The sequence below is a fragment of the Gymnoscopelus microlampas genome (assembly GCF_963454915.1).
Source record: "Gymnoscopelus microlampas genome assembly, chromosome: 7".
In the NCBI taxonomy this organism is placed as follows: Eukaryota; Metazoa; Chordata; class Actinopteri; order Myctophiformes; family Myctophidae; genus Gymnoscopelus; species Gymnoscopelus microlampas.
The window spans coordinates 51,039,744-51,064,459 of NC_139944.1; the positions used below are offsets into that span (position 1 = coordinate 51,039,744).

General features: G+C 43.7%; 1 protein-coding gene across 2 annotated transcripts; it reads left to right on the forward strand.

Annotated features, from left to right (window-relative positions):
* The first annotated feature begins 397 nt into the window (after window positions 1-397).
* gata2a (GATA binding protein 2a) lies at window positions 398-18,827 on the forward strand. Of its 2 annotated transcripts, none has more exons than XM_084061240.1 (6): window positions 398-834; window positions 7,179-7,639; window positions 8,564-9,148; window positions 12,121-12,266; window positions 15,567-15,692; window positions 17,476-18,827. In XM_084061240.1, exons 2-6 carry the CDS (start codon window positions 7,405-7,407, stop codon window positions 17,782-17,784), a joined length of 1,401 nt encoding a protein of 466 aa, XP_083917366.1. In that variant the 5' UTR covers window positions 398-834; window positions 7,179-7,404; the 3' UTR covers window positions 17,785-18,827. The 2 variants fall into 2 exon arrangements, with proteins under 2 accessions (XP_083917366.1, XP_083917365.1); XM_084061239.1 differs by lacking the exon at window positions 398-834 and adding an exon at window positions 6,725-6,875.
* The last annotated feature ends 5,889 nt before the right edge of the window (window positions 18,828-24,716 follow it).

Sequence of the window (24,716 nt, forward strand, 5' to 3'; positions counted from 1 at the left end):
ATGGAGCCAAATGGACCCGTTAGGGTCCATTTGGTTCCATTTGTACACTGTCAGATTTAAGGGGAGACCTTGAAATGTAAACCTTTGAGAACCACTGAAATTACTCTTAATTAATCTGAATAGACAATTATGCAATTCCCCAGGATGCATATTTATCCTCTCAGAGCAAATACTCAACACCTTTACTGTGCCAGTGCTGTTTGCACGTATTGTACATTCACAATAATCATGCATTGATTTGGTTGTATGTAATGTATGTCAACCTGATGCATTGTGCCAACCCCATGCCATGCCATGCCCACATTGCCCAGTAAAAAGCCGGAAGAAAAAAGGGCACATAGTGGCTGACGTGCCATTACGCAGCTCCGGAGCTGCAGGCTAGCAGCCTCTCATATGCTGGGAGAACTTTTCTCTCATATTCACTGTGGGCTTTTGGACAGACAGACACACACTGACGGAGGAGGAGGAGAAAGAGAGATCGTTCCTTTTCTTTTCAGACCGAAAACTGTCTGACTGAGCTAAACCTATTAGCTATACATTATAGCCTTTTTCCAAACATTTTGCGTCGACAGCATCTGAAATATAGATATAGCCTAATCTAGTAGTCGTATACTGGACTGGACTGGACACCACCGTGTAGTCTAGTCTATATCCATCGCTGCTTTGCATTTGGAAATTGAAGGGATTTGCCATATCAGACGAAACGGTGGCGATCCAGCCTCACATTCGTCTCTGAAAACAGCATCTGGAACGATCTGGACACGAAAAGCTTTTTTTTTTTTTTACGAGTGATCATCATCATCACTTCATCCAAACATCAGCCGGACACAACGGGTAAGACAGTCAATATATTGACTATTGCATCGTTTATCTATCGAATTCATTGTTTGGTTTAATTAATTATTTAACCGTTGCTGCCTGAAACCTAACAGAAAACTATAGCCTATCTGCTTATATAAAGGCTATAGAAGTCTATCTTCTATACCGAAAGGTATTTTACCTATTATGTTTCATCGTTTCAATCAACAAAACCATTTTTTGTTGCACAGCATGACAATGTTGGTTTGATGCAGCTGGTCTCAATGATCGTCTCAGTGAATAGAAGCAGGGATTAGGCTGCTAAGCCTAACTGGTACATGTATGGTAACTGTCATTCATATTGTCATAGTTATTGTTTATGCCAAAGCTATTATGCCTGTACAACATAACCTTTTGGATTTTAAAAATCCACACTCCATGAAAAGCTCCACCTCGCAGTCCATCCATTGACGGCACAAAACGGATCTCAGCGGGATAAACAACGTAAAACATCTTATAGTCATATTATAACTTAATTTCAATATACCACCGTTGTCATTTAGCGCGTCGCTTGTGTTATGCCTTTGGAGAAATTCTCCAAATTCTGTATGTATATACACAAATATATATATACACACACATATATATATATATATATTCTATGGTGATACAAAACACACACACAGCTAGTGATGCTGAACTTCAATGTCTTTCATATTCGCTAAAGGCAAATATTGGTCAATGTGCTCTTGCCTCTTGGAAGAAAAAATAAATCTTCGATGGGTTCGCGGTTGGTGGATTATTGTATCATCAGCATGACATTAGAGACGACGAAGTATTCAATTGTCACGGTTTTAAAAATGCATAATGACCTGAGAAGAGATCCTCTTTCATCAACAGAAAGAGAGCAATCACACCAATACAATGGTGGAACAGAGAGACAAGGCTATACTGAGTGATGGCTACACTAACATGTAGATTTATTTAAGGCCTATATACCATCACCTCTCTGACCAATATTTATGTGTCTGTTGGCTATCTATCTCTGTAACAGAGAGGGAGAGAGAGGGAGGGAGTGAATAAGATATTTTGTTTGTTTGTTTGTTTGTTTTTCCTCCCCTGTTCAAGGCACAGGGAAATCTGGAATGTTGATTTAGCTCCAGAGTCAAAGTGGACCCTCAGGGGTAATTGTGGCTCATGGAGTTAAATGAATACTCCAGATTTTACTGTGCATGATGAATATTATTCTAACCTCATAATTGAAATGGGAGTGGATGTTGTCCTTATGCTTCCCTGCCCTTCTCCTTCTCCCATCCATCCATTCTGTGTGTCTGCCCTGTAAAAACCCTGCAGTTTAACCCTTGAGAGTGTACAAAATGGAACCAAATTGACCCACAACAAGGGTGGGGTGAGCGGTTCTATTTGTATGTACACGCTCTGTGTTAAATAGGACCCACACATTAAAACCCTGAGTCCATTTGGGTTGCATGTATACACTCAGGCTGAGTGTAGCCTACATGCAACCAATCCCTGTGAACCGCTTGAACCCCAGCATCACTCATTCTGGGTGCGAACCTTTGCCATGAAATAGTAGATCTACAAGCTCACAGCGACGCGTTGTGAGCTTGTAGATCTGATTCTTTTTTGAGGGGGCGAAGGGATTTGATGTGGATGGAAAAAAGCTGAAGTAGTCTCTTTTACTAAGAATAGAGGGTTTAAGTGGTTAAAAAATGGAAGCAAATGGACCTCTTATGGGTCCATTTGGTTCCATGTGTATGCTGTGAGGGTTAATGTGAACACTGAGGGCTTGAATGTGTGGGTGCTTGTGTCTATATAGCCCTGAGTGTCCTGGCTCTATCTAATTAGCCATGAGTAAAGGACAATAATGCTTCGGCTGGTCTGTGTCATTTCTCTCTGCTGCCTGGTTCTGCTTATCTTCACAAGCCCCACAGTGGCTCTTCACCCCCCCACCCCACCACCCCCCTTCCTCCAACGTGCACGTACACACACACACACACACACACACACACACACACACACACACACACACACACACACACACACACACACACACACACACACACACACACACACACACACACACACACACACACTCGCCTCCAGATAATGATGGATGGCTGTGCCCAATGGGAACAAACAGGTAGATAAAGCCAATCCCATTTAATAACAGCGTGGATTGGAATGATAATCTTGTTGTTCATTAGCAGCACCGTGGCTGCACCGTGATACAGTCATCGCACATAATTCTCACCCTGCAGTGTGTGTGTGTGTGTGTGTGTGTGTGTGTGTGTGTGTGTGTGTGTGTGTGTGTGTGTGTGTGTGTGTGTGTGTGTGTGTGTGTGCGTGCGTGTGCGTGTGCGTGAGTGTGTGTGTGTGTGTGTGTGTGTGTGTGTGTGTGTGTGTGAATGAGTGAGAGGAGAGGGCAAGTGTTCTCTACTGCTTGCAGGGCTCTATATATAGGATAGCAACAACCCCATATGAGACAATACCACTATGCATGTCCTTGAGAAAGAAAGAATACCCCCCCACACGCACACATACACACACACTATCCAATACCCCCCCACCCACCCCCACCCACCTCCGCCGATCTTCCAATCTTTTGTTCCAGCACAGATACAAATGGGATTAATGAAGGTATAAATTACAGAGGGCTAAATCCTGCTGAGTAATCCATTTGGCAAACATGCAAACAACAATGGGGCATGCTGCAGCAGCTAGCTTACTGAGCCTGACCCAGCCAGCATCCAAGCCAGCCAGGGCCCAGTTCTGAGCCCACAGCCAGGACACACCACACACACAAATGGAGCCATTTGGTTTCATTTTGTACACTCTCAGAGTTGACAAATGGGTAAATTAACATTTTTTACTGATTTATTTTAATGTGCGGGGACTGACTGCAGGCTTTATATGATGATAGTAGTTCATATAGTATCTCGTGTGTTGTACTGCACATGAGAATGTCATTTCCCTTCATGGATATCGCCCATGCTTCTCAACATCAATAGCAGCCTTTGTTCCTAATCATACTATGTGAATTTGATATAGTCATTCTGTCTGAGGATGAAGCTGAAATGGAAGAAATGTCTTGACCCCTATATACAAACTATAAGCATTTAATTCAATTAATAACTCAACTTCAACTTGAGTTATTGTGATGTTAAAACAGTACTATTTTACGCCAGGTATAAAGGACTGGGTAACTATATTTTGTGCAAGCTTCCCACTACCAAAGAATAAGTTTGAAAATTAAATATATGTATTTATGTATCTGTATATTGATAGGTCATATACCTTAGTAACAGCCTTATGTAAGAAGCATGTATCAAATCTGTTGTTTAACACAATCAATATCCTTTTGCTCCTGCAAGACATACAAATAAAATGTGTGTGTGTGTATATATATATGCTATGTATTACTGTATTAGTTTACACACACACGCACGCACATACGCACGCACGCACACACGCACGCACGCACAGTCTAATTTATACTTTGTCGTAAAATAGCAGATCTACAAGCTCGTAAGACTGACTATAAATAAAGCATGATCCTTTTTTAATAAAGTAAAAGCATGTCCTCACTCCACCTGCCATTTTCAGTGGATTTCAGTGGAATGTGAGTAATTCAGGTGCCATGCCCCCCTGTGCTAGCCCACCACCCCACATGCACTAATTTGTTGATTTTAGGAGTTGACAAGCTCAAAGAGCTGAGCTCATCAAGTCACTGCCCCTGGCAACATGCCAATGATTTAATGACTGGTGACTGACACACACACACACACACACACACACACACACACACACACACACACACACACACACACACACACACACACACACACACACACACACACACACACACACACACACACACACACACACACACACACACACACACACACTACCTTACCTTAGGCTGCAGGTAGGGTCACATCAAATGAGATTTCTGTCCCTGTATAACAGCTTGTGTCTGATACTTGTACATACATACATTGTTGCCAATATTAAGCGTCCTCAAACGTGTTAAAGGTATTTTTTTCTTCTGTCCATCTTTTCATCTTGTTGCTTTTCTAAAGCTATTTATAGAAACCTTTAAATGCTGATTATTTCTCGTATAGTTACTTTCTGCGATTCTGTGACGTCACGTCAGGCCCCGGCGTCAGAGTGGCGGCCAGTCTGGACTCAAAGCCCCCTCCAATTATTCCCTGTCAATCACACACGAGCACACACACACACACACACACACACACACACACACACACACACACACACACACACACACACACACACACACACACACACACACACACACACACACACACACACACTTTTCATTTTACGCACGCACCGTTGTGCTGGTAATTACATTGTAATAGCGGCAGCGGCATTTTTTTTGGTCATAGCCTATTATATGCCTATGTTTCTGTTTTATTCACAACAGGAAAAAAATATGAAATTAAATTTGAACACAGCCTGTAATTGACCAATTCAATCCGGGAACGCATAGGCTACTGTGTCATTTTAGATGTTTAGCTGTAACCATTATTTTATAATGGGCTATTCAAAAATAGCAGATCTACAAGCTCATAGCTGGCACTTTATGAGCTTGTAGATCTGCTGTTTTTGAAAAAATCTTAGACATTTTGTGCAAATCATTAACATTTTTAACTCCAATCTTTGCTTCGGGTTCCCTGCAAACAACATATTTTGATTGGGATCGACGGTCAAATACATATCATTTTGGGGGTCCTTGACATGAAAACGGTTGAAGAACCACTGATATAGCAACAGGTTTTCTTTCCTGCTGGTTGGGTCTCGGTGATCCAACGACCCAGCGCGACACTGTGTCTATGGGCTGAGGCGACTGCGGTCTGGACTCTGACAGACTTGCTAATGATGGTCACCAATTGGTTTTCATATGATGTTCACCACGTGAAGTGAGAAAGGCTGCCTTTACAATGCAAACGGTGTTTGATCACCCTATACCTGAGACAAAAACATGGGCATGTCTTCACCAGTAATTAAAGACAATTAGGCGCTCGCAAACAATCAGTTTCGGGGTCATAAAGACGCCCCTCCTCTGTTGGTGTTAGAGGTGTCTGAAAAGCTGTTTATTTACATAATGCAGTGTGAAAAACAACACTTTGATTGATTGAGCTGCTTTATTCTGCAGGCCCAGTCGTTGATATAGCTATAGCTTTAAATAATGCAATGTTTATGCTCGTGATTCGAAATAAAAATCAGTTAAAGGCTTGAAGATTAGGCTTCTTCAAATAGCCAAATATATGTAACTATAATTATGTAATCTCAGTAATACGTTCAAAGGGGCGTATAGTATTTCGATCTCAATTATAGGCCTACTAATAATAGAAAGAGAGTAGGCTATAATATGCATGCACCTTCTAGATTTTTAAACAGTAGCCTAGGCCTAAAGAATGGAAGAAATACCTATGTCTATGTTGTTTTACTTTTTATTGTTATCTTTTTGTGAATTAATTGAAGAATATATATGTGAGTATTTAAACATGTGATATTTGAGGAGAAGATTTCTGATGTCTGTCTGGATGTATTTTGTTCTGTAAGAAGAAGAAAGAAGAAAACAAATATATAAATAATATGCATGCTGTGTAGTCTTGACTGCTTGTGAAAGAAAAGGGGGGAAAATATAAAAAAATATCAATCGCAATTGCTCATTCAATGTGAGCTTCATGAGACAGCCGAAAGACCGCGAGAAATTGCACCCTTGATTGATAAGTCTTTTAGTTTTTTACTGCGTTTCGAATGTTAATGTGGAAGATCTGCGAGCCAATCGCAGCCGCGCCGATCCGTGATTGGCTCGCGGGAGGTCACAGCCTAGAGTGGTGGCCCCGCCCCGACTGGCTTGATATGGGAATTTCGTGGCGCCAGTCGCATCAGAGTCACAGTAACTAACAGACACATTTCATTAATGACCGGCCGTCTGAGTCAGTGCCACACGGATCAGGACGCTGTGTGTGTATGTGTGTGCGTGTGTGTTGCTGTCAGCTGATCGCGGTATAGAGACATTTCAACAGGTATTGCAGAGGAAACATTTCATGGACTATGTTGTTGTTATCGGAACGCAGTGGTTGTATGGGACACTGAGGCTATTGTGTATCTAGGCTTTTTAAAAATCTTTTTACTTTTTAAGGTCAGGAACAGTCCTGTGTCTATATATTATATTCAAAAGGCCTTCGACAACCATATGATTGAATGAACATCCAAAGGACACATTTGATTTTAATGGAACTATAACAAGAGCTGGACCTATACGACGCGACAACGTTTGCATTGATTTTTTTTTGTAACATTTTTTTTTGTTTTTCGTGTCATTGCAGGTGGCCTAATTAACGAGAGAAGAGGACAGGACACCAGCCACCAGATTTTGGGATTCGCTTTCTTATCAGCAGGACATTATTTCTGGACAGTAAAACAAATAATAATCGGGGAACCCCCTGCATCCCGAAATTAACATTAATTTGGGGGTGGCAAAATATTAAAAAGTGTAATAAAAGCGTAATAACCCGATTCAGAATTACGGAGACACACTACGACAGCCTGGCCATGGAGGTGGCAGCAGCCGACCAGTCTCGGTGGATGGCCCACCACCACGCCGTGCTGAACGGCCAGCACCCGGACTCTGTCTCGCATCACCACGGCCTGAGCCACAACTACATGGAGCCCATGGCTCCCCTGTTGCCGCAGGACGAGGTGGACATGTTTTTGAACCACTTGGACTCGCAAGGGAACCCGTACTATACCAACTCCCGGGCCAGGGTCACGTACAGCCAAGCACATGGTAAGATGATGGTGTGATATTATATTATTCTCCTTTTTATTTCTCTCTCTCTCTCCTCCGATGCCAGTGAGGGACGATCTGACACTGATAATTCAGTGTAATATTTCTAGTATAGCCTGTCTATTTGAAAGCCTTTCATGGCTAGATAAAAAAAATCAACAAGACAACATGCACTAACAATAATAAACATAAGTATTTGTGTGTGTGTCTGATAGGCTATTGTAATTGTAGTGTTAGCCATACTGGATTGTGTTAAATTGGTAACAGTATCAACAATATTCTGCTATGGGGTTTCAGACCTGTATATGCTTGATATGCTGACTGCACCGCAATGCAATGCAATGCAAGAATCATAAAAGGAATTTCTAGCAAATGACAGAGAGAGGAAAGGGAAGTATGTCATTTAACCCCTGTCCGTTGGGGCAGGGGGTCTGGAGAGAGAGAGAGAGAGAGAGGGAGAGAGAGCGAGGCACTTCCCGGATATAAAATAAAAACCTCAAATGTACTAATAACAATCTGTAGTCCGACATCTACGGCAGATGAACAGATAGCGTACAGGGCGAGGAGAGAGAAGCTGTTTTATTGTGCACTTTCTGCAGCCTTTTTTTTAGGCCTTGATCTCATGCTATATTTTCGTTAGTGGCTACGTATCCTACTTTTAGGCTATGATACATATATTTTTTATTTAATTATAGGCCCTATACGTTTATTAATCAATTGGCTATTCCAAAGACCTTTAATCATTTTATCACATCTTGCGCTGATAATACTCAATGTCGGACTTGAGTTTGGAATACTCAACAGGTAAGGAGTAGTAGTAGGCTAATGCTGACAGCTTGCTGTTGGCTGTTTGTGCGAAAAACTGTGCAAAAACTAAAATAATAGGCTACATGGGCTAAACACCGAACGCTTTTGCTTTTTCAGCTCGCCTCACTGGGAACCAGGTCTGCCGGCCTCACCTCATCCACAGCCCCGGCATTCCGTGGCTGGACCCGGGCAAGGCAGCGCTGTCCGCCCACCACCACAACGCCTGGGCGGTCAGCCACTTCTCCAAGCCCGGCCTGCATCCCGCCAGCTCCGGCTACCCGTGCAGCGGCTCCTCCAGCTCGGCGCCCGTCTCCTCGCTCACGCCGTCGTCCCACTCCAGCCCGCACCTCTACAGCTTCCCCCCGACGCCCCCCAAGGACGTGTCCCCGGACCCCGGGCCCACGTCACCGACCTCCACCTCGACGCGGATCATGGGGGACGAGAAGGACTCGCTCAAGTACCAGGTCGGCGGGTCGCTGGCGGACGGCATGAAAATGGAGAGCTGCAGCCCGCTCCGCAGCAGCCTCGCCTCGATGAACGCCCAGACCCCGGCCACGCACCACCCGATCCCCACCTACCCGAGCTACCCGCTCCACGCACCCCACGAGTACAGCGGCAGCCTGTTCCACCCGGGGTCCCTGCTGGGGGGGTCCGCGTCCAGCTTCACGCCCAAGTGTAAAAGCAAAGCCCGATCGTGCTCAGGTGAGCTTCACATGTCTTTATTTAGCTAAACAGATCCAGACTATATCTCTATCAAAATGTGAACACATGCCTATCGTTAATGGAATTTACACATTTCATTTGAAACCTTTAATTGGTCCAAATTAACCTAGGTTTTATTTTGTAGGCCTACATATATTGAAACTAATGATTAGTGGACCGTTTTTCTAACGGGTCACATTATAATATGAAAGGGGTGATACTTTCAGGTTATTTTTTGCCCGCGGCGCTCTGTTGTCTCCAAACGTGTTCCAGCGACTCTTATCTTTACCCCATCGCACCCACAACATACACACACACTTGAAGGGTCACTAGTTGCGTGAGGAATTTAAGGACTAATCAGGGTCAACCATCCACTAATGTACATGTTGGGGACCAGTTTGAACACGACTGAACTTTTTTAAATATAAAAGTGGCGGCAATCATTCGGTCTGTGTGTGTTTATATGGAGAATTTTATTTTGACCCCAGAAGTAATGTTCTGGACCAATTATTACAACTTTATAACACATGTTTAGCCCACATAGTTGTTGTAGGCTAAATCAGTGGTTCTCAAAGTTGATTTCGGGGTCTAAATTGACCGTTACAAGTATGTAACTCTGACAGTATACAAAATGTCAGAGTTAAGGAGAGACCTTTTAAATGTAAAAGTTCGAGAAAAGGCTAAATGGATGCTGCTTTGCTTCGTGCCCTCGAATTGTTTTCCTTTTCGCGTAGCCCTTTATTATTGGGCTTTAGAAAAATGCAGGAGTCACGACGCGCTGGCTCCTGCCATATCCTGTATACCTCAGACTGAACAAATCACGACCTCATCCCCCCCTCCCCTCCCCTCCACCCCCCGCTTTACTGCGCTCCCCCAATACTAACAAAGCCCCGTCGGGACGGAGGCAGCAGCGTCACAGACGGCAGAGCCCTGCTGTTTGTGTGTTTAAGCATGGCCTTGGCCCATAGTGCAGTGAGATGGCGTCGTAAGGGGTGGAATCCAAGTCCATTCTACTACTATAAGATAAATATAACAACAACACTGATGCAAGTGTGGGGGCCTATACACATAATGTCTAGGTTTAGCCCTATATTGGATCAATTAAGGATTATAAGAGAGTGATAGTGTGTGGAGGGGATTCTGGCTACAGGCCATGTTTGTAATGAACAACTCCACCTCTGGTCATTTTCTCAGTAATCGTTCCTGATTGTGGCTATAATAGAGGGGAGTGGAATATTATTCCATTCCATTAATATGCAGATATTTGAAACACAGCTCAGACCATGGGGGCACTGTCATTTTTTTCTCCTAGCAGTGTTAACCTTTTTAAACAAGCGTTTGTGATACTTTTTTTTATAGAGTTATTGTGACAGGGTTTGACACAGGACACATGCAGTGGCCAATGAATGCAGATAACTCCCCATGTCTAGGTGTCTAATTCTGAGTATCCATCTCATTATTCCAATGCCTTTTTTTATACCTGATACCTCATGCTGTTTGTGAGTAGGTGAATGCTAGCTATTGTAACAGAGAAATGTTACACAGTGACATTTAAAAGAAGCTTGGCATGGGGCTTTAGCCTAGAATCACTAACACAAACATATTGGCCGGGCCATTAAAAGAGGCTCTTATCTATCAGAGCCCGATGTTCAGCGCCCGGTAACAGTGATTGATTGTTGTATTAAATGCCACAATGACATTTTAGCTGTCAGCACATACCTTACAGCAGTGCGGTTTCCTGTTGAGCTAACCTCAAACCAGATCTCCCAAGCTCACCTATACTGCCCCCATGTTCTCTGAAAAGAAAGGCCTCAACAAACCCCAAACCCAAAACTCCCTTTCTCTCCTTCACCTGCCATCTTCTAGCTGTACTCATTTCCACCTTAAAAAACATTGCGCAATGCCTGTGCTCACTTGAGGTGCTAATGATCTTGCATATATAGTTACTTCTACATAGCTGGACTTGTGAAATAGTGATGGGAGGTTACAGTAACAAGGGCTGAGGCAGACCTCAGCGCATACTTCAAAAGGAGCCCATGCTATTGTTCAGCCCAGATTCCATTTGTGAGTTAGGGTGGGACTGTGGGTGTCTCCTGACATTATAATAGGAATAATGAGATGATGCTCCAGGGAGAGAGAGTAGGGGACACATGAATTAAATGAATTCGTTTAGCCGCAGCCCGGCTGCATGAACTCAGTCAAACCTGCTTGGGAGAGAGAGGAGTGAAGAGCGTGGTGTGGGAATACCTACTGATTTTCATGCAGCTTATAATGGTAACATGCAGGGTGAAAAGGCATGGACCCCCCGATATCCACAACAATGGAGCTGCAAGTCTGCTTGTTGCACAGGCCTGGTCACTGCGGCGGTGTCGGTTTGAAAGCTATTTTGATAGCATGAGGAGTATAGCCGGGAGAATTGCATGCTACCTTTTCATCGGAGACGGCACATTTAATACCACCACCACAACACACACACACACTTATGTTTCCTCTTGTTGGTGCCCACTGCGCTGATGAATAATGCAGGCCTAATTTGATGGCATGTCTCATTCATCTCGTTGGACACCTCTGGACACGTTCTGGCTGTCTCTGGTCTCCCCGCTGTAGATCAGCTTACACGGAGGTGTCTGTGTCCACAGTCCAACCTGCAACCAAGCAGCACCAGAGGCAGGCATATAGACAACACGGCCCGGGCCAACGCCACCTGTCCTGTGCTTTAATCTAGACATCGTGAGGGCGTGTGCACGTTTCCAAACGAGCGATGACTTCATATTACAGTGTTAATGAAGGGTGGTCGTCTTTAATACATGGGTATTAATACATCACGGTTGCCTGATTCAGCCGGACAGCTGCTGCTGCTGCACGCAGTCCATATTATTATCATGAATAGCTCCTTGCAGCATTCAGGGTGGTGAAATGTTTAATTATATAAATTTCCCTGTGTCTTCCCCCCCTTCCTGAACTATATGCAGAGGGTCGTGAGTGCGTCAACTGCGGTGCCACCTCCACCCCCCTGTGGCGACGGGACGGCACGGGCCACTACCTGTGCAACGCCTGCGGACTGTACCACAAGATGAACGGGCAGAACCGGCCACTCATCAAGCCCAAACGCAGACTGGTGAGTCCCAAGAAGTCCCACTCCCCCCTCTTGCCCTTTCACATCTGAGAGAGACGGCTCTACCAAAATGATGTGAGCACAAAGCAGTTGCCGGCAGAACAATTCCAGGAAAGTTATATTTTCCCTATGATCTTCCTGGAATTGTTTGTGGCTCTCACCCCCCGGTGATCCCCCTCCACGGCCTGTTACAATACTGCTACTATTGCCATTGTTCCCGCTATCATTATTGCTGCTACTTCTGATACTGTTACTGATACCAATGCCCATGCTGCTTCTGTTAGCACCGTGTGTCTCTGAGAGTGTGTGTGTGTGTGTGTGTGTGTGTGTGTGTGTGTGTGTGTGTGTGTGTGTGTGTGTGTGCAAATGGAACCAAGTGGACCTGTGAAGGGTCTTGTTACCCCAGGATGTGACTTGACTGACACGGTTTTGCACTGTGTTGTCACTTTATGGGGCGTGTGTGTGTGTGTATCACGATAAACCAAGGAAAAGGCACATTATTTTGCCCCTGCCTAGTGTTCAACTGATTTTGTGCCATTAAATCATCATTAGTTGGTGTTCTTGATTGGGGCACTGCATGTGGTTTATAGGCACCATTTGTTGTTATTAAATGTTCTCAAGGAAAGAACATTTATTTTTAACTGTTGTTTTTGGAGTGACCTATACGAGTTGTGGCTGTTTTTAAATTTGTATTTATTTAACCTGAACAAAAATAGTGTAGTCTTTCCTTACTTTCCTTGCTCTGGAATATAATATAATAAAATGGATGAATCAAATTAGTCTCTCAGTTATGAAACCACATGGGTGACTAATATTCACTAGTCATTATACTGTATTATGTGCGTTATATAATATGCTATTTAAAAAAAAATCACTCTCATTTCTCAACAATTTTAAGCTATTGGCCAACCAATGACCACCAATAATTGAAAAGAGGAAAAAAGCTGTATCACTATCCGGCCTGCATTACACTCAAAATGTTTGTAAATTGTGCAAATCAAGTTCAGTTTTAACAAGTAAATATTACTGGATTTTTTTTCAGCTAGACCCAGGTTAATAGATAGCCTATCTATACTAACTCGGCCATAATGTGATTGATTCTAATTTATTCTCTCATCATTTTTGACCTGCCAACTCAAGAGGTGATATTACAGTGACAGATATTTCGGATGGGGAAACAGAATAGGGAATGGCTAAATTAAATCTTATGCATGTTTCTTCCTTGACTGCCTATAGCAAGCAGCCTAGGAGGCTAAGTCCATTAAAAAAGGCCTACATTTTTCCATGAGTCGGCCGGTGGCTGAGGCTTTGCATTTTCGGCTCAAGTGTTTTCAGTGTTCTGTTCAAAGGGCACCCAGTTGTTTCCTATCCGGATATCTGCCTGGTCCAGATAAGGAAGCCAGGCTGCCGGGTGTTTCCTCTGCATGTTCAGTGTGTGTGCGACTGACTGTGTGTGTGTGTGTGTGTGTGTGTGTGTGTGTGTGTGTGTGTGTGTGTGTGTGTGTGTGTGTGTGTGTGTGTGTGTGTGTGTGTGTGTGTGTGTGTGTGTGTGTGTGTGTGTGTGACTCTCTGACATATTACTGTAAAGCGATTATCACAACACTGTAGCACCCAGTTATGTGTGAAGAGAGAGAACGTGCAGGAGGGGCGGGGTGGATGATGGTGATGGCGCGGTAGGGATTGGAAAAATAACTGGATTTATGTTCGTTCGTCTTTTGTTTGTCATGCTGCTCAGCAGCTCGGCGGGCAGTGGCTCCATCTATCTTTATGCGACGTTGTTTTTGTTGTTGTCTTTTATTTTTTATTTGCATAATAGTCTGGGGGTTGTTGTCGTCAAGGTTGTTAGGCTATTTCAACAAGCATGGGAGAGAGGAGAGTGCACCTGAAATTAATTAAAACACAAATAAAAGCATGTGCTGCTTACATTGCCTTGCCTGGGCCTGGGGCTTATTGCATGTAAAGCTAATGTTTCTTATTATGTGTGAAGAATTGATCCGTAATGGACACAAAGGCGCATTGATGCCAGACAGGGGACACCATATATGGTCTTTATATACGCATCGCATCGTGAACCGTTAGATTCCCTTGGACCACGGTTGCTCCAGACCTGTATTAATTAACGTAGAACCTTCCCAAACTTTTTAGCTTGTAGATCTGCTATTTTCACTATAGTTTGGGTCCCAAACTAGTGGAAATAGCAGATCTACAAGCTCACAACGTGTCACCGCGTTGTGAGCTTGTAGATCTGCTATTTTCACGATTCTTAAACGTCTTTAAAAATATATATTCATAGAAATTATTGGATTTAAAAAAAAATCTGAAAAATGTTGGAATTGTTTTTAATTGATGAAAAGTTGTGACTTATTTTCTTATTATTTTTTTTTTAATATTTTGAAACAATTATTTATTTATTTAAATGTAGGAAACGGAAAAGAAGGGGATATTTTACTCGCGACCCATAAAAATGTGTCCGCGACCCAAACATGGGTCCCAACCCACTGTTTAGGGAACAGTGACGTAGAGTAGACAATCAAGACCCCCTCCCCAGTTTACATTTTAAATGAATGAAATGTGACTTATATCGACAGGCTTTTACACGGAATGAAACGGGCCGTTTTGTATAAAGATATGTAGCCTACAATGTATCCATCCATTGAAGAGATTATCGCGCAAATTGGAAAATTTGATCTGTGACTTCAAGTAGGGCTATAAATTCCGGTATAAGCGCAATTAATTCAATAGAGGACTTTTAAATAATTTCATCAGTCTAACTGGCGCTTGCTTTGATGTTATATAATTATACAGTTGGTTCTGCATGCGGACAAAGTTGAAATATCCTGCGATGCTTTCACTAATAATAGCCGAGAGATTTTTTTTAGATGAATTGAATACACATGCATGGACCCCAATGGAAACAAGCCATAGTGCTTTCTTGAGTTCAACCCTTTTAGCAGACCTTGTATAGAACTGTACTTTCTGTGCTTTTTTTGCAAATCAATTAATCAATCAATCATACAAACCGCCCCCCCCCCCCCAACTCCTGAAAAAGTCGTTGTCTCCAGCGATCCCTATAGAATGTATTTTTATTAGGGCTGCGTATAGTCTCCCTAAAAAACATAAATATTAAACGTCTATACGCCTATTAAAAACAACTAAATGGGTCATGGTAGTCAGTATCAGAAATCGTATTTGTGTCAAGTTGAGTGTCCGGTCCGACCTCCTCTTCTTGCAATATCGAAATAAGCATGTGAATGGCCTTTATTCATTAGGTTTAATGCATTTTGTTTTCTCTCTCTCCTTCAGTCCGCTGCTAGACGTGCTGGCACCTGCTGCGCGAACTGCCAGACCACCACGACCACTCTATGGAGACGCAACGGCAATGGCGACCCCGTGTGCAATGCCTGCGGCCTGTACTTTAAACTGCACAATGTAAGTAGCCTACTCAGTGATGGAAGAAGAAGTACTCAGATATTTTACTGAAGTAAAAGTAGCAATACCACGACATAAAAATACTCTGTTACAAGTAAAAGGACTGTGTTCAAAATGTTACTTGAGTAAAAGTACAAAAGTATTGGCATCAAAATATACTTAAAGTACCAAAAGTAAAAGTACTCATTATGCAGAATGTCCCATTTCAAGTTTTCAAATGTATGAAAATCTTTTGAAAATAGCAGATCTACAAGCTCACAATGCATTGTGAGCTTGTAGATCTGCTATTTATTTAGAATCATATTTGCCTCTGAGATGTAGTGGAGTAGAAGTAAAAGTACCGAAAATTGGAAATACTGCAGTAAAGTAAAAAAAAATACCTCAAAATGTAACTTAAGTATAGTACTGAAAATGTCCTTAGTTAATTTACACCACTGGTAAGAAGACTATACTCAGATTATTATTATTATTATTTTTTTACTGAGTAAAAGTAGCAATACTACCACAATATAGAAATACTCTGTTACAATTCAAAAAAATCAAAAAACAAAAAAAACAATACATCTATATACTTTCAGTACCAAAGTAAAACTAGGCTTACCAAAAACTGTTTTAAAAAAAAGAATCATACTTTGTGTAGAAGATCTGCAAGGTCACAACATGTCGCATTGCATTGAGCTTGCAGATCTGCTATTTTCGAATAGAAAAGTATAAAATAGGACTTTAAGTGGTTAATGTATGTTTTGTATTAACAATCTAAATCCACCAAGTAACTAAGTAACTATAAAGCTGTTAAATAATCGTAGTGGGAGTAAAAAAAAGTACAATATTTGCCTCTGAGATGTATTAGTGGAGTAGAAGTATAAAGTATATGAAAAAATAAAAAAGTACCTCAAAATACTTGAGTAAATATACTTAGTTACAGTCCACCGCACGTTAAAGTGCGGAGGGTTGTGGGGTGGGGGGTGTGGGGTGGGGGGAGTGAGCTGGTCAAGGGGGCGGACAGCTCGCATCGATTTAGGAGCAGCGAGACAGAGACTGTGGACACAAAGCCTGCTCACCCTGTCAAGCAGAAACCGACTGGTCGTTTTTTTCACCCTTTTTATTAAACCATCTTGGTATCAATGGGGGGCGTTGCTCCCCGGAGAGGCTGGAGGGGTGGGACTGTCATTCAGTGTGTAACGGCGTCGGTTACAACTGATGCTAACGGGTCCCTTTCAGCCTCCGCCGGCGTGGCTTCTATCCATCCACCATGTATTCATATCGACTAGAGGGGGTTCAAAGGACCTGAAATGAGACAAAAGCGACAAAATCACTGGTGCCCTTCGTTTTAACGTGGCTATATATGTAAATCTGCTTTACTACATTTATTGCCTTTTTTTTTGATGGTGGTGTATTATAGACTAGACAATTTACGATACCGCACTATAGGCCTTCCTAGCAAGTATTTAAGGCTTATATATTGAAACTTTTTCCAGGTTAAAGTGCTTAAAGTACTCTCATATACTTAGTTGACTGGGGTCCCTCAGGGGCCTATAGTATAGACATCCTAGGCCCCCTAATTCTTTCCCTCTATAGTCTACACACCAAGTATCTTTGCCGAAAATAGCCGATCTACAATGCGTTAGATCTGCTATTATTTTGGACAAATGATCACCCCAGAATAGGGTTCAATTGGTTAATAACAGGAACTTAAGACACAATGAGAGTCATATTATCTGAACGCCTGTGTAAAGTCAATAGTACCTTGTCTTTAACAAACGCTGTTTTTTCTCCCGTCCAGGTCAACCGGCCCCTGACCATGAAGAAAGAAGGCATACAGACGCGCAACCGCAAGATGTCCAGCAAGTCCAAGCGGAGCAAGCGTGCGGGCGATGGCTTCGACGAGCTGTCCAAGTGCATGCACGACAAGTCCTCTCCCTTCGGCGGCGGCCCGCCGGGCCTCAGCAGCCACATGGCCCACATGGGTCACCTGACCCCCTTCAGCCACTCGGGACACATGCTGCCCACCCCCACGCCCATCCACCCGTCCTTCGGTCACCCCCACCACCACCACTCTGGCCGCTCGCCAGTCTGGGCCGAACCCCACTGAAGCACCGTCGTCGTTTCTCTCTCCCCTCTACACCCCACACAGCAGCGCCCTCCATCCACAGAGCCCCCCCGCCTGGCCCGGCCCCCCATATTGCCACCAACACCACTTTAATGGTTGAGCTGAGCTGACTTGGTTGCCTCATGTACAGCAGTTGAAGAGGGGAGGAGGAGGGGGGGGGTGGACTCTCAGTTGGATGCCATGTTTGACGGCTGTGCCCCGAACAAGAACCTTTTGCTCACGGACAGAACGGGGCCGACAGAGTGCAGTGCGTTATACAGGACTCTTGTTAAGAGCACAGTGTGAAATTGTAAGAAGGGAGTTGTAAGAAGGCCCTTGGAGGACTGAGGCTGGCAAGGAGGGACGCTGTTCGGGTTTTTTTTTGTTGCTTATTTTTACTATGTCACTTTGGTACCCACCTCTTCTTGACCCTGCAGCAGGAAACTCACGAGAGGTCTTAAAAGAACCACTTTCGTTCACCTCCAGATTAACTCGTCACATGCCGAGATGCGTTGCCGTGCCGTGCCGTGCCGTGCGCATGCCCTCTGGTTGCCAGGTCGGGTCGGTGTGTGTGTGGACGGACAGAATGTTCAGCGGGGCAAAGTTTCAGAAAGCAAGCAGCTGATCTCGTGCTCCATATGCGTCCGTGCGCCTCAGTTACGTACCAGACAGAACCCAGACTACATTACCCACAAACCACTGCTCCCTTTCACATGCTGGATTGTACAACCCCACAATGTTCACCTGTTTTTAATAATGGACTTTTCTGGAAAAAAGACGCAAGTAAATAGAGTGTTTATAAACGCTTAATTGCTATTATTGTTGTTATATTTGATGTAATAATTATTGCTACGATAATTTATTTTCACTCTTAAAGCTTTCGTCAAAGACACATGGAACCTGTTATAATTTTAATTTCATGGTTATTATGTAAAGAAAAAACACTGACCTATCTTAGATGAAATGTTGTCCCTGAGCTGTACCTTTTTATCGTTTTTCCATCTCACAAAAATAAAGGAAATAAAGTTTAATATTAAAGTATGAAATTATGTGTCTGTCTCATTAGTTTAGCCCGCCCTCCCCCTTCTCTCTCTCTTTAGTTACATGCATGCACACCATGTATGAGCACACACACACACACACACACACACACACACACACACACACACACACACACACACACACACACACACACAGAGAGAGAGAGATCACAAGGATCAGACACAAAACTCTTGTTTTAATGAAGAGGTCCCCGTAGTTAAAATGGTAAGTGATATCAGATGTATTAAGCGCATGCAGCGCTGTGATCCCTAAAGCGTGGTAAATGTAGTGGATCGGGGCCCCTCCCCTATCTCTGGTGCAGCAGCAGAGAGAAGGGCCCTTTGTGGAGCCGATCGAGGCCCCAGGCTGGACCACTGTGGAGCCCAGACAGCAGGCTCCAAAGTCAGGGTGAGCAGAGGGCTCCCGAGTCACACACGCACTCGCACACACGCACTCGCACACACGCACACACGCGCACACGCACACACGCACACACACACACACACACACACACACACACACACACACACACACACACACACACACACACACACACACACACACACACACACACACACACACGCACCTATGCATAATGCTCGGACAAGGATCAAATGCACGCATGTACACATGCAAGCATGCACGTGCACGCACACACACACACACACACACACACACACACACACACACACACACACACACACACACACACACACACACACACACACACACACATAAACCCGGTCACCCATGCTAACCCCTTTTCTTTTTTGCTCGACACAAACATTCTAGATCACGGTTACAAAAAAAAACAAACCTGAAGGGTGTACGTGTTGAAATCAATTCAAACTGTGGCAAAGTGGTTACATTGTATCCATTTGTAACTCTGAGAGTGTAACAAACGTAACCAAATGAACCCTTGTGGGTCAATTCAAACTGTGGTAAAGTGGATACATTTTATACATTGTATCCATTTGAAACTCTGAGAGTGTAACAAACGTAACCAAATGGACGCTAACGGGTCCATTTGGTTACGTTTGTTGCACTCTCAGAGTTAAATCAATGCTGAGAATTTTCTTTTTTTAACGTGCGTGTGTGTCCTGCATGCATGTGTCTCCGTCTGGGGGCCGTAGTGACTGTAGGAGTGAGAGGAAGGACAAGCGGGGTCTTTAGTGGGAGAGAGAGAGAGAGGAGGAAGGAAAGGCAATCAAGCAACCCATGAGCAAACACGTGGGGGGCTGTTTGGACCCCTCGTGCACAGATGTGCACACAGCTGAGGACATCAGGAAGCAGGCTTTGACTCCCGCCTCCCCCACCCCCCACTCCCCTCTCTCTCTCTCTGGCTCTCTCCATTTGTTTTGCACTTTCATTTGTTTCTCTCAACTGTTCTTTCAACTATCCCATGTCTCATATATATATATATTCTATGTCGTTTATGCTCCTTTTCTCTCTCTGTCTCTCTTTCTCTCCCTTTCTCTCTCTCTCCCTCTCTCTCTCTCCCCCCTCCGGACCATTACAGTAAAGTATAGGAACTTTGGGGAAAACTTTAGAACAGAGCCAGGTCGCTAATGAGTCTGCTCGATTATAGGGCCAATTTCAGGTCATCGTCACAGAGCGCGCCTGCACTGCCCCTCACACACACACACACACACACACACACACACACACACACACACACACACACACACACACACACACACACACACACACACACACACACACACACACACACACCCAGAGGACAAACCCGGTCCGACTATACTAGGACCAGTATACCAACCCCTCCCTGAACCCTCCACCACCCTGTCCCACAACATCTGCTGGCTTTCCACAGGGGGCTCGACCGTTTTGAAACAGGCCGATAATATTTATCCACAGACTTAGATTATAGGCGGGTGTTGTTTCATTAGTCGTTTTTAACTGGAACATCCCGGGCGTTTATTAACCGATTAAGACCGGGAACACATCATTTTTATATTTCTTTGGATATTCAAAAATAGCAGATATATAAGCTCATAGCGCTGCATCCAGTGCCACACTATGAGCTTGTATATCTGCTATTTTTTGAAAAATCGTGAAAATGTGTGCATATTTTTTTAAAGCGAACATTTTTAACTCAAATCTTTGCTTCTGGGGGATTCTACAAATGTCTTCTAAATCCTAACATTTTTTAAAAACGTATGTTGCTATATATATCAGTGGTTTTCAAACTTTGTGTCAAGGACACTGCTCAGTATTTTGCTGTGTATAATGCTCAGCTGCCAATAGACAGTCTAGCAAGACAGTCAGTCTAGCCGTGTGTATCACGGTGTTTATTTATCCATTTGTACCTCAAAGAGTGCATAAAATATAATCTAATGTACCCTTAACAGAGCTGGTTCTCAAAGTGGTGTCTGTGGACCCCCATCAGGGCTCCTTGAGGGGGGTTCCAGAGGGTCCCCAGCAACGCATCGTTGTGAGCTTGTAGATAATGCTATTTTTTTTTTTTTTTGGACAAATCGTCTCTTGGCACAAGATCTTTTCAAACGGGGCCCATATGGCCAAGCACATATCAATTTGGGGGTCTTTTACATAAAAATATTTGAGAACAACAGCATTGCCGGTCCATTTGGTTACATTTGTAAACTCTCTTAAAGGAACACAGTGGGCCGAGCTACACGGGCCAGAGTTGGAGCTCCACTGGGCCGTGTGCGGCTCTACAGCCTGCGTGGCTGGGCTTGGCCGCGGGCCCAGAGACGGAGAGAGGGGGGGCGGCGGCAGAGCAGAGGGGACCGGCACTCTTCAATGAGGCCCTCCAGAGGGAAGGAGGAGCCCTCCCAAAAATAATACAGCACTCTGCCAGGCCAGGCCAGCGACTCCCAGAGTTGCTCCAGCCAGCCCGAAAGCACGCACTTATGCACATGCACGCACACACGCACGCACACACGCACTTACATAAGAATACAAACATATGTGGCCTATACACATGAGCACACAGACAGGGATGGCGTTATGTGTCTGACGAGTCTGCTTGTATATTGCACATCGAGACATTTTGTGTCACGTATAAAGACCAAGTTGAGCCTCTATTTAATATGATTTTTATCTCTGCAAGACCCCAATCTATAAACTGTAAAATCCTGCGTTTTAATATTACTCTCGGTTACAGTCCTGCTATAAGGGTCTATTTGGCTCCAAACTATCAATCATTTAACTGGGGACCCCCTGGAACTTCCTCAAGGACCCCTGGGGGTGGTCCCTGGGACTGCATGTTGAGGGACCAGTGGTTTTGGAGGCCCACCCTTGGAAACGACTTGAGTGGCTGCTTGGCATTGCAGGGCCATGTGGGCATTCGCCAATGTTCCACCGTCATGACATTTTCTACCTGTTTACATTTGTATGTGCGTTATACACGGTCACGGGGCCAGCTTCCGAGTTGTAAATTGAGGCTATATAGGAAGAGACAGTTCATATGAATAGCCTGCAGTCTCGCTGTTTCACCCCTGCTGGTGTCAGAAGTAATTAGGCTCTATTCAAGCGGATGTTTTTTGCCGAACTTTACACTTTGATTGACAAGCTACACAACCAATAGTATTAATTCCCCACACCTGCTGTGGTCCCAACCAATAGCATTCTTTTCCGAGTGCATATAGGATTGAATATAGGATTTGAAATAGTTGAACAAAAGGCTTCATTTACGGTCTGTAGAGTCTATGGGCGTAACGTTGTCCATACTTTTTACTGTCTACGGTGAGCCAACATATTGTTAAAACGATGTTATTCACTAAACCTAGACGTTAAATTGAACAAGGCAGCACCCCCCCAACCCCCCCGGCTCATTTGAACTCAAATCATAAATATAAATAAGTTGTTACGTGAGACATGAAGAGAATCATAAAATAGGATATTTAGCTTATCTTCAGTGGAAACTAAACTACGCCGGCGGTGCAGTAAACTATATATTCCATAAAAGCGAGTCGAGGACAGATCCGCCTCAGATGAGTCTGGGTGGCGGTGGTCACCTTAAAGATCAGAACACTGAGAGCTTTATGGGCTTCAACCTGGAATTTCATGTTTCAACTACTTTGGCCTCCCTACTCCTTTTTAACCCATTAAGACCGGGAACGCATCTGATCCTGTGTAACCACTTTAATCATTATTTGTTATACTTTGGCTATTCAAAAATAGTGCAAGCTCATACGAGCTGGTCGATCTGCAAATCTTTGAATATATATATATATTTTTAAAGGGAACATTTTAACTCAAATCTGTGCTCCTGGGGGGTCCTTGGAACAACATATTTTGAGATGGGGGTCCGCGGCCAATTACATATAATTTTGGGGGTCCTTGACATTGAAAAAGTTTTGTTCCAGGGACCCCCAGAAGCAAAGATTTGAGTTCAAAATATATATATATTAAAAGATTTGCACAAATGTTCACGATAAAAAAAAAAACAGATCTACAAGCTCATAGGTGCAGCTATGAGACTTGTATATCTGCTACTTTTTTAATAGCCAAAGTATAAAATAATGGTTATAGGCTATAGCTAAACAATCTAAAATGACACAGATGCGTTCCAGGATTGAATGGATTAAACCCCCCCCTTCTCTTTGTATCTTCCTCCTCCTCCTCTCCGTTTCCTCTGTCTACTGCAGCCTCATCTCTGTCGTTCTTTTTTAGCCTGCCCTCCCTCCCTCCCTCTGACTCCCACTCTCTCCTTGTCTCTCGTTCTTCTTGGTATATTTGTTTTTCCATCCAATTGAATTAGTGGAATCAAAAGGTACCCCGGCATTCCCCTCACTAAAGTGGAGTTAGGGAGAGAGAGAGAGACGCCGAAGATGAAAGGAAGTGGAGCGAGGTTCAGATGCAGGTCTCTTAGTGTGCGTGTGGGTGCACGCACGCACGTGTACGTGTGTGTGTGTGTGTGTGTGTGTGTGTGTGTGTGTGTGTGTGTGTGTGTGTGTGTGTGGTGTGTGTGTGTGTGTGTGTGTGTGTGTGTGTGTGTGTGTGTGTGTGTGTGTGTGTGTGTGTGTGTGTGTGTGTGTGTGTGTGTGTGTGTTGTGTTGTCATGGGGGTTGACCTTTGCACTGGCCTAACTGAAAAAGTACCCTCCTCCTTTCTCCTCAGATCACTTCGAGGATATTAAGACTTAATATATTGCACGATATTCACAGAACACAAGCAACAGAACGTTCGTTTATTGCTTCTACGTCTGACGTCTGCAGTATGGGCTAATGTATAGCACAGAGTAAGAGCCTTATATACAAAGTACAATGTGGCTTGTGTTTGTTCGAGATCCAAAAACATGCCATTGACATGGTGCGTGTCACTCCCCATTTCCTGTGAGCCTATTGTCCTGTCAATAAAGGCATAAAATAAATAGGCCCCAAAATAAATCTTAAAAACCCTCCAAAAACTACTATCCTATCAATAAATGCATAAAAAGCCCAAAAATAAATAATAACATTTTTTTCTAAAAAAGTGTGAGAGAGAGGTTTCTTTCTTTTAAGATTAAATATTCCAAAAACGTTTAGTCAGTTTGTTATTCAGTGCCCTATTTGGTAAGGGTGGAGTGGAGATTGGAGGAGTGGCGTGGTGTCTGGAGACACACCTGGGCCTCATCCTCAATCAGCCAGCAGCCAGTATAAAAGCCTGGGAGAACCTCCTCTTCAGCTTTTTGACATCCTCCATCACCCTCATGTGCTGAACCCACTTGTGTAGCTAGCTAGCATCTATTCCTGTTTACTGTATGTAGGCTGTGTGCCATGACTTATGCTTGGTGCTTAAGGTAACTTTAATACTTGGTGTTTAAAGTACAGACCAGGGAAGCTTTATTGTGCTGCCATTTCCTTTTATACTCTTTTTGAACATGTTTATGTTCAGTTAGGGAGTGTAGACTGTTGTTTTGGTTGGTG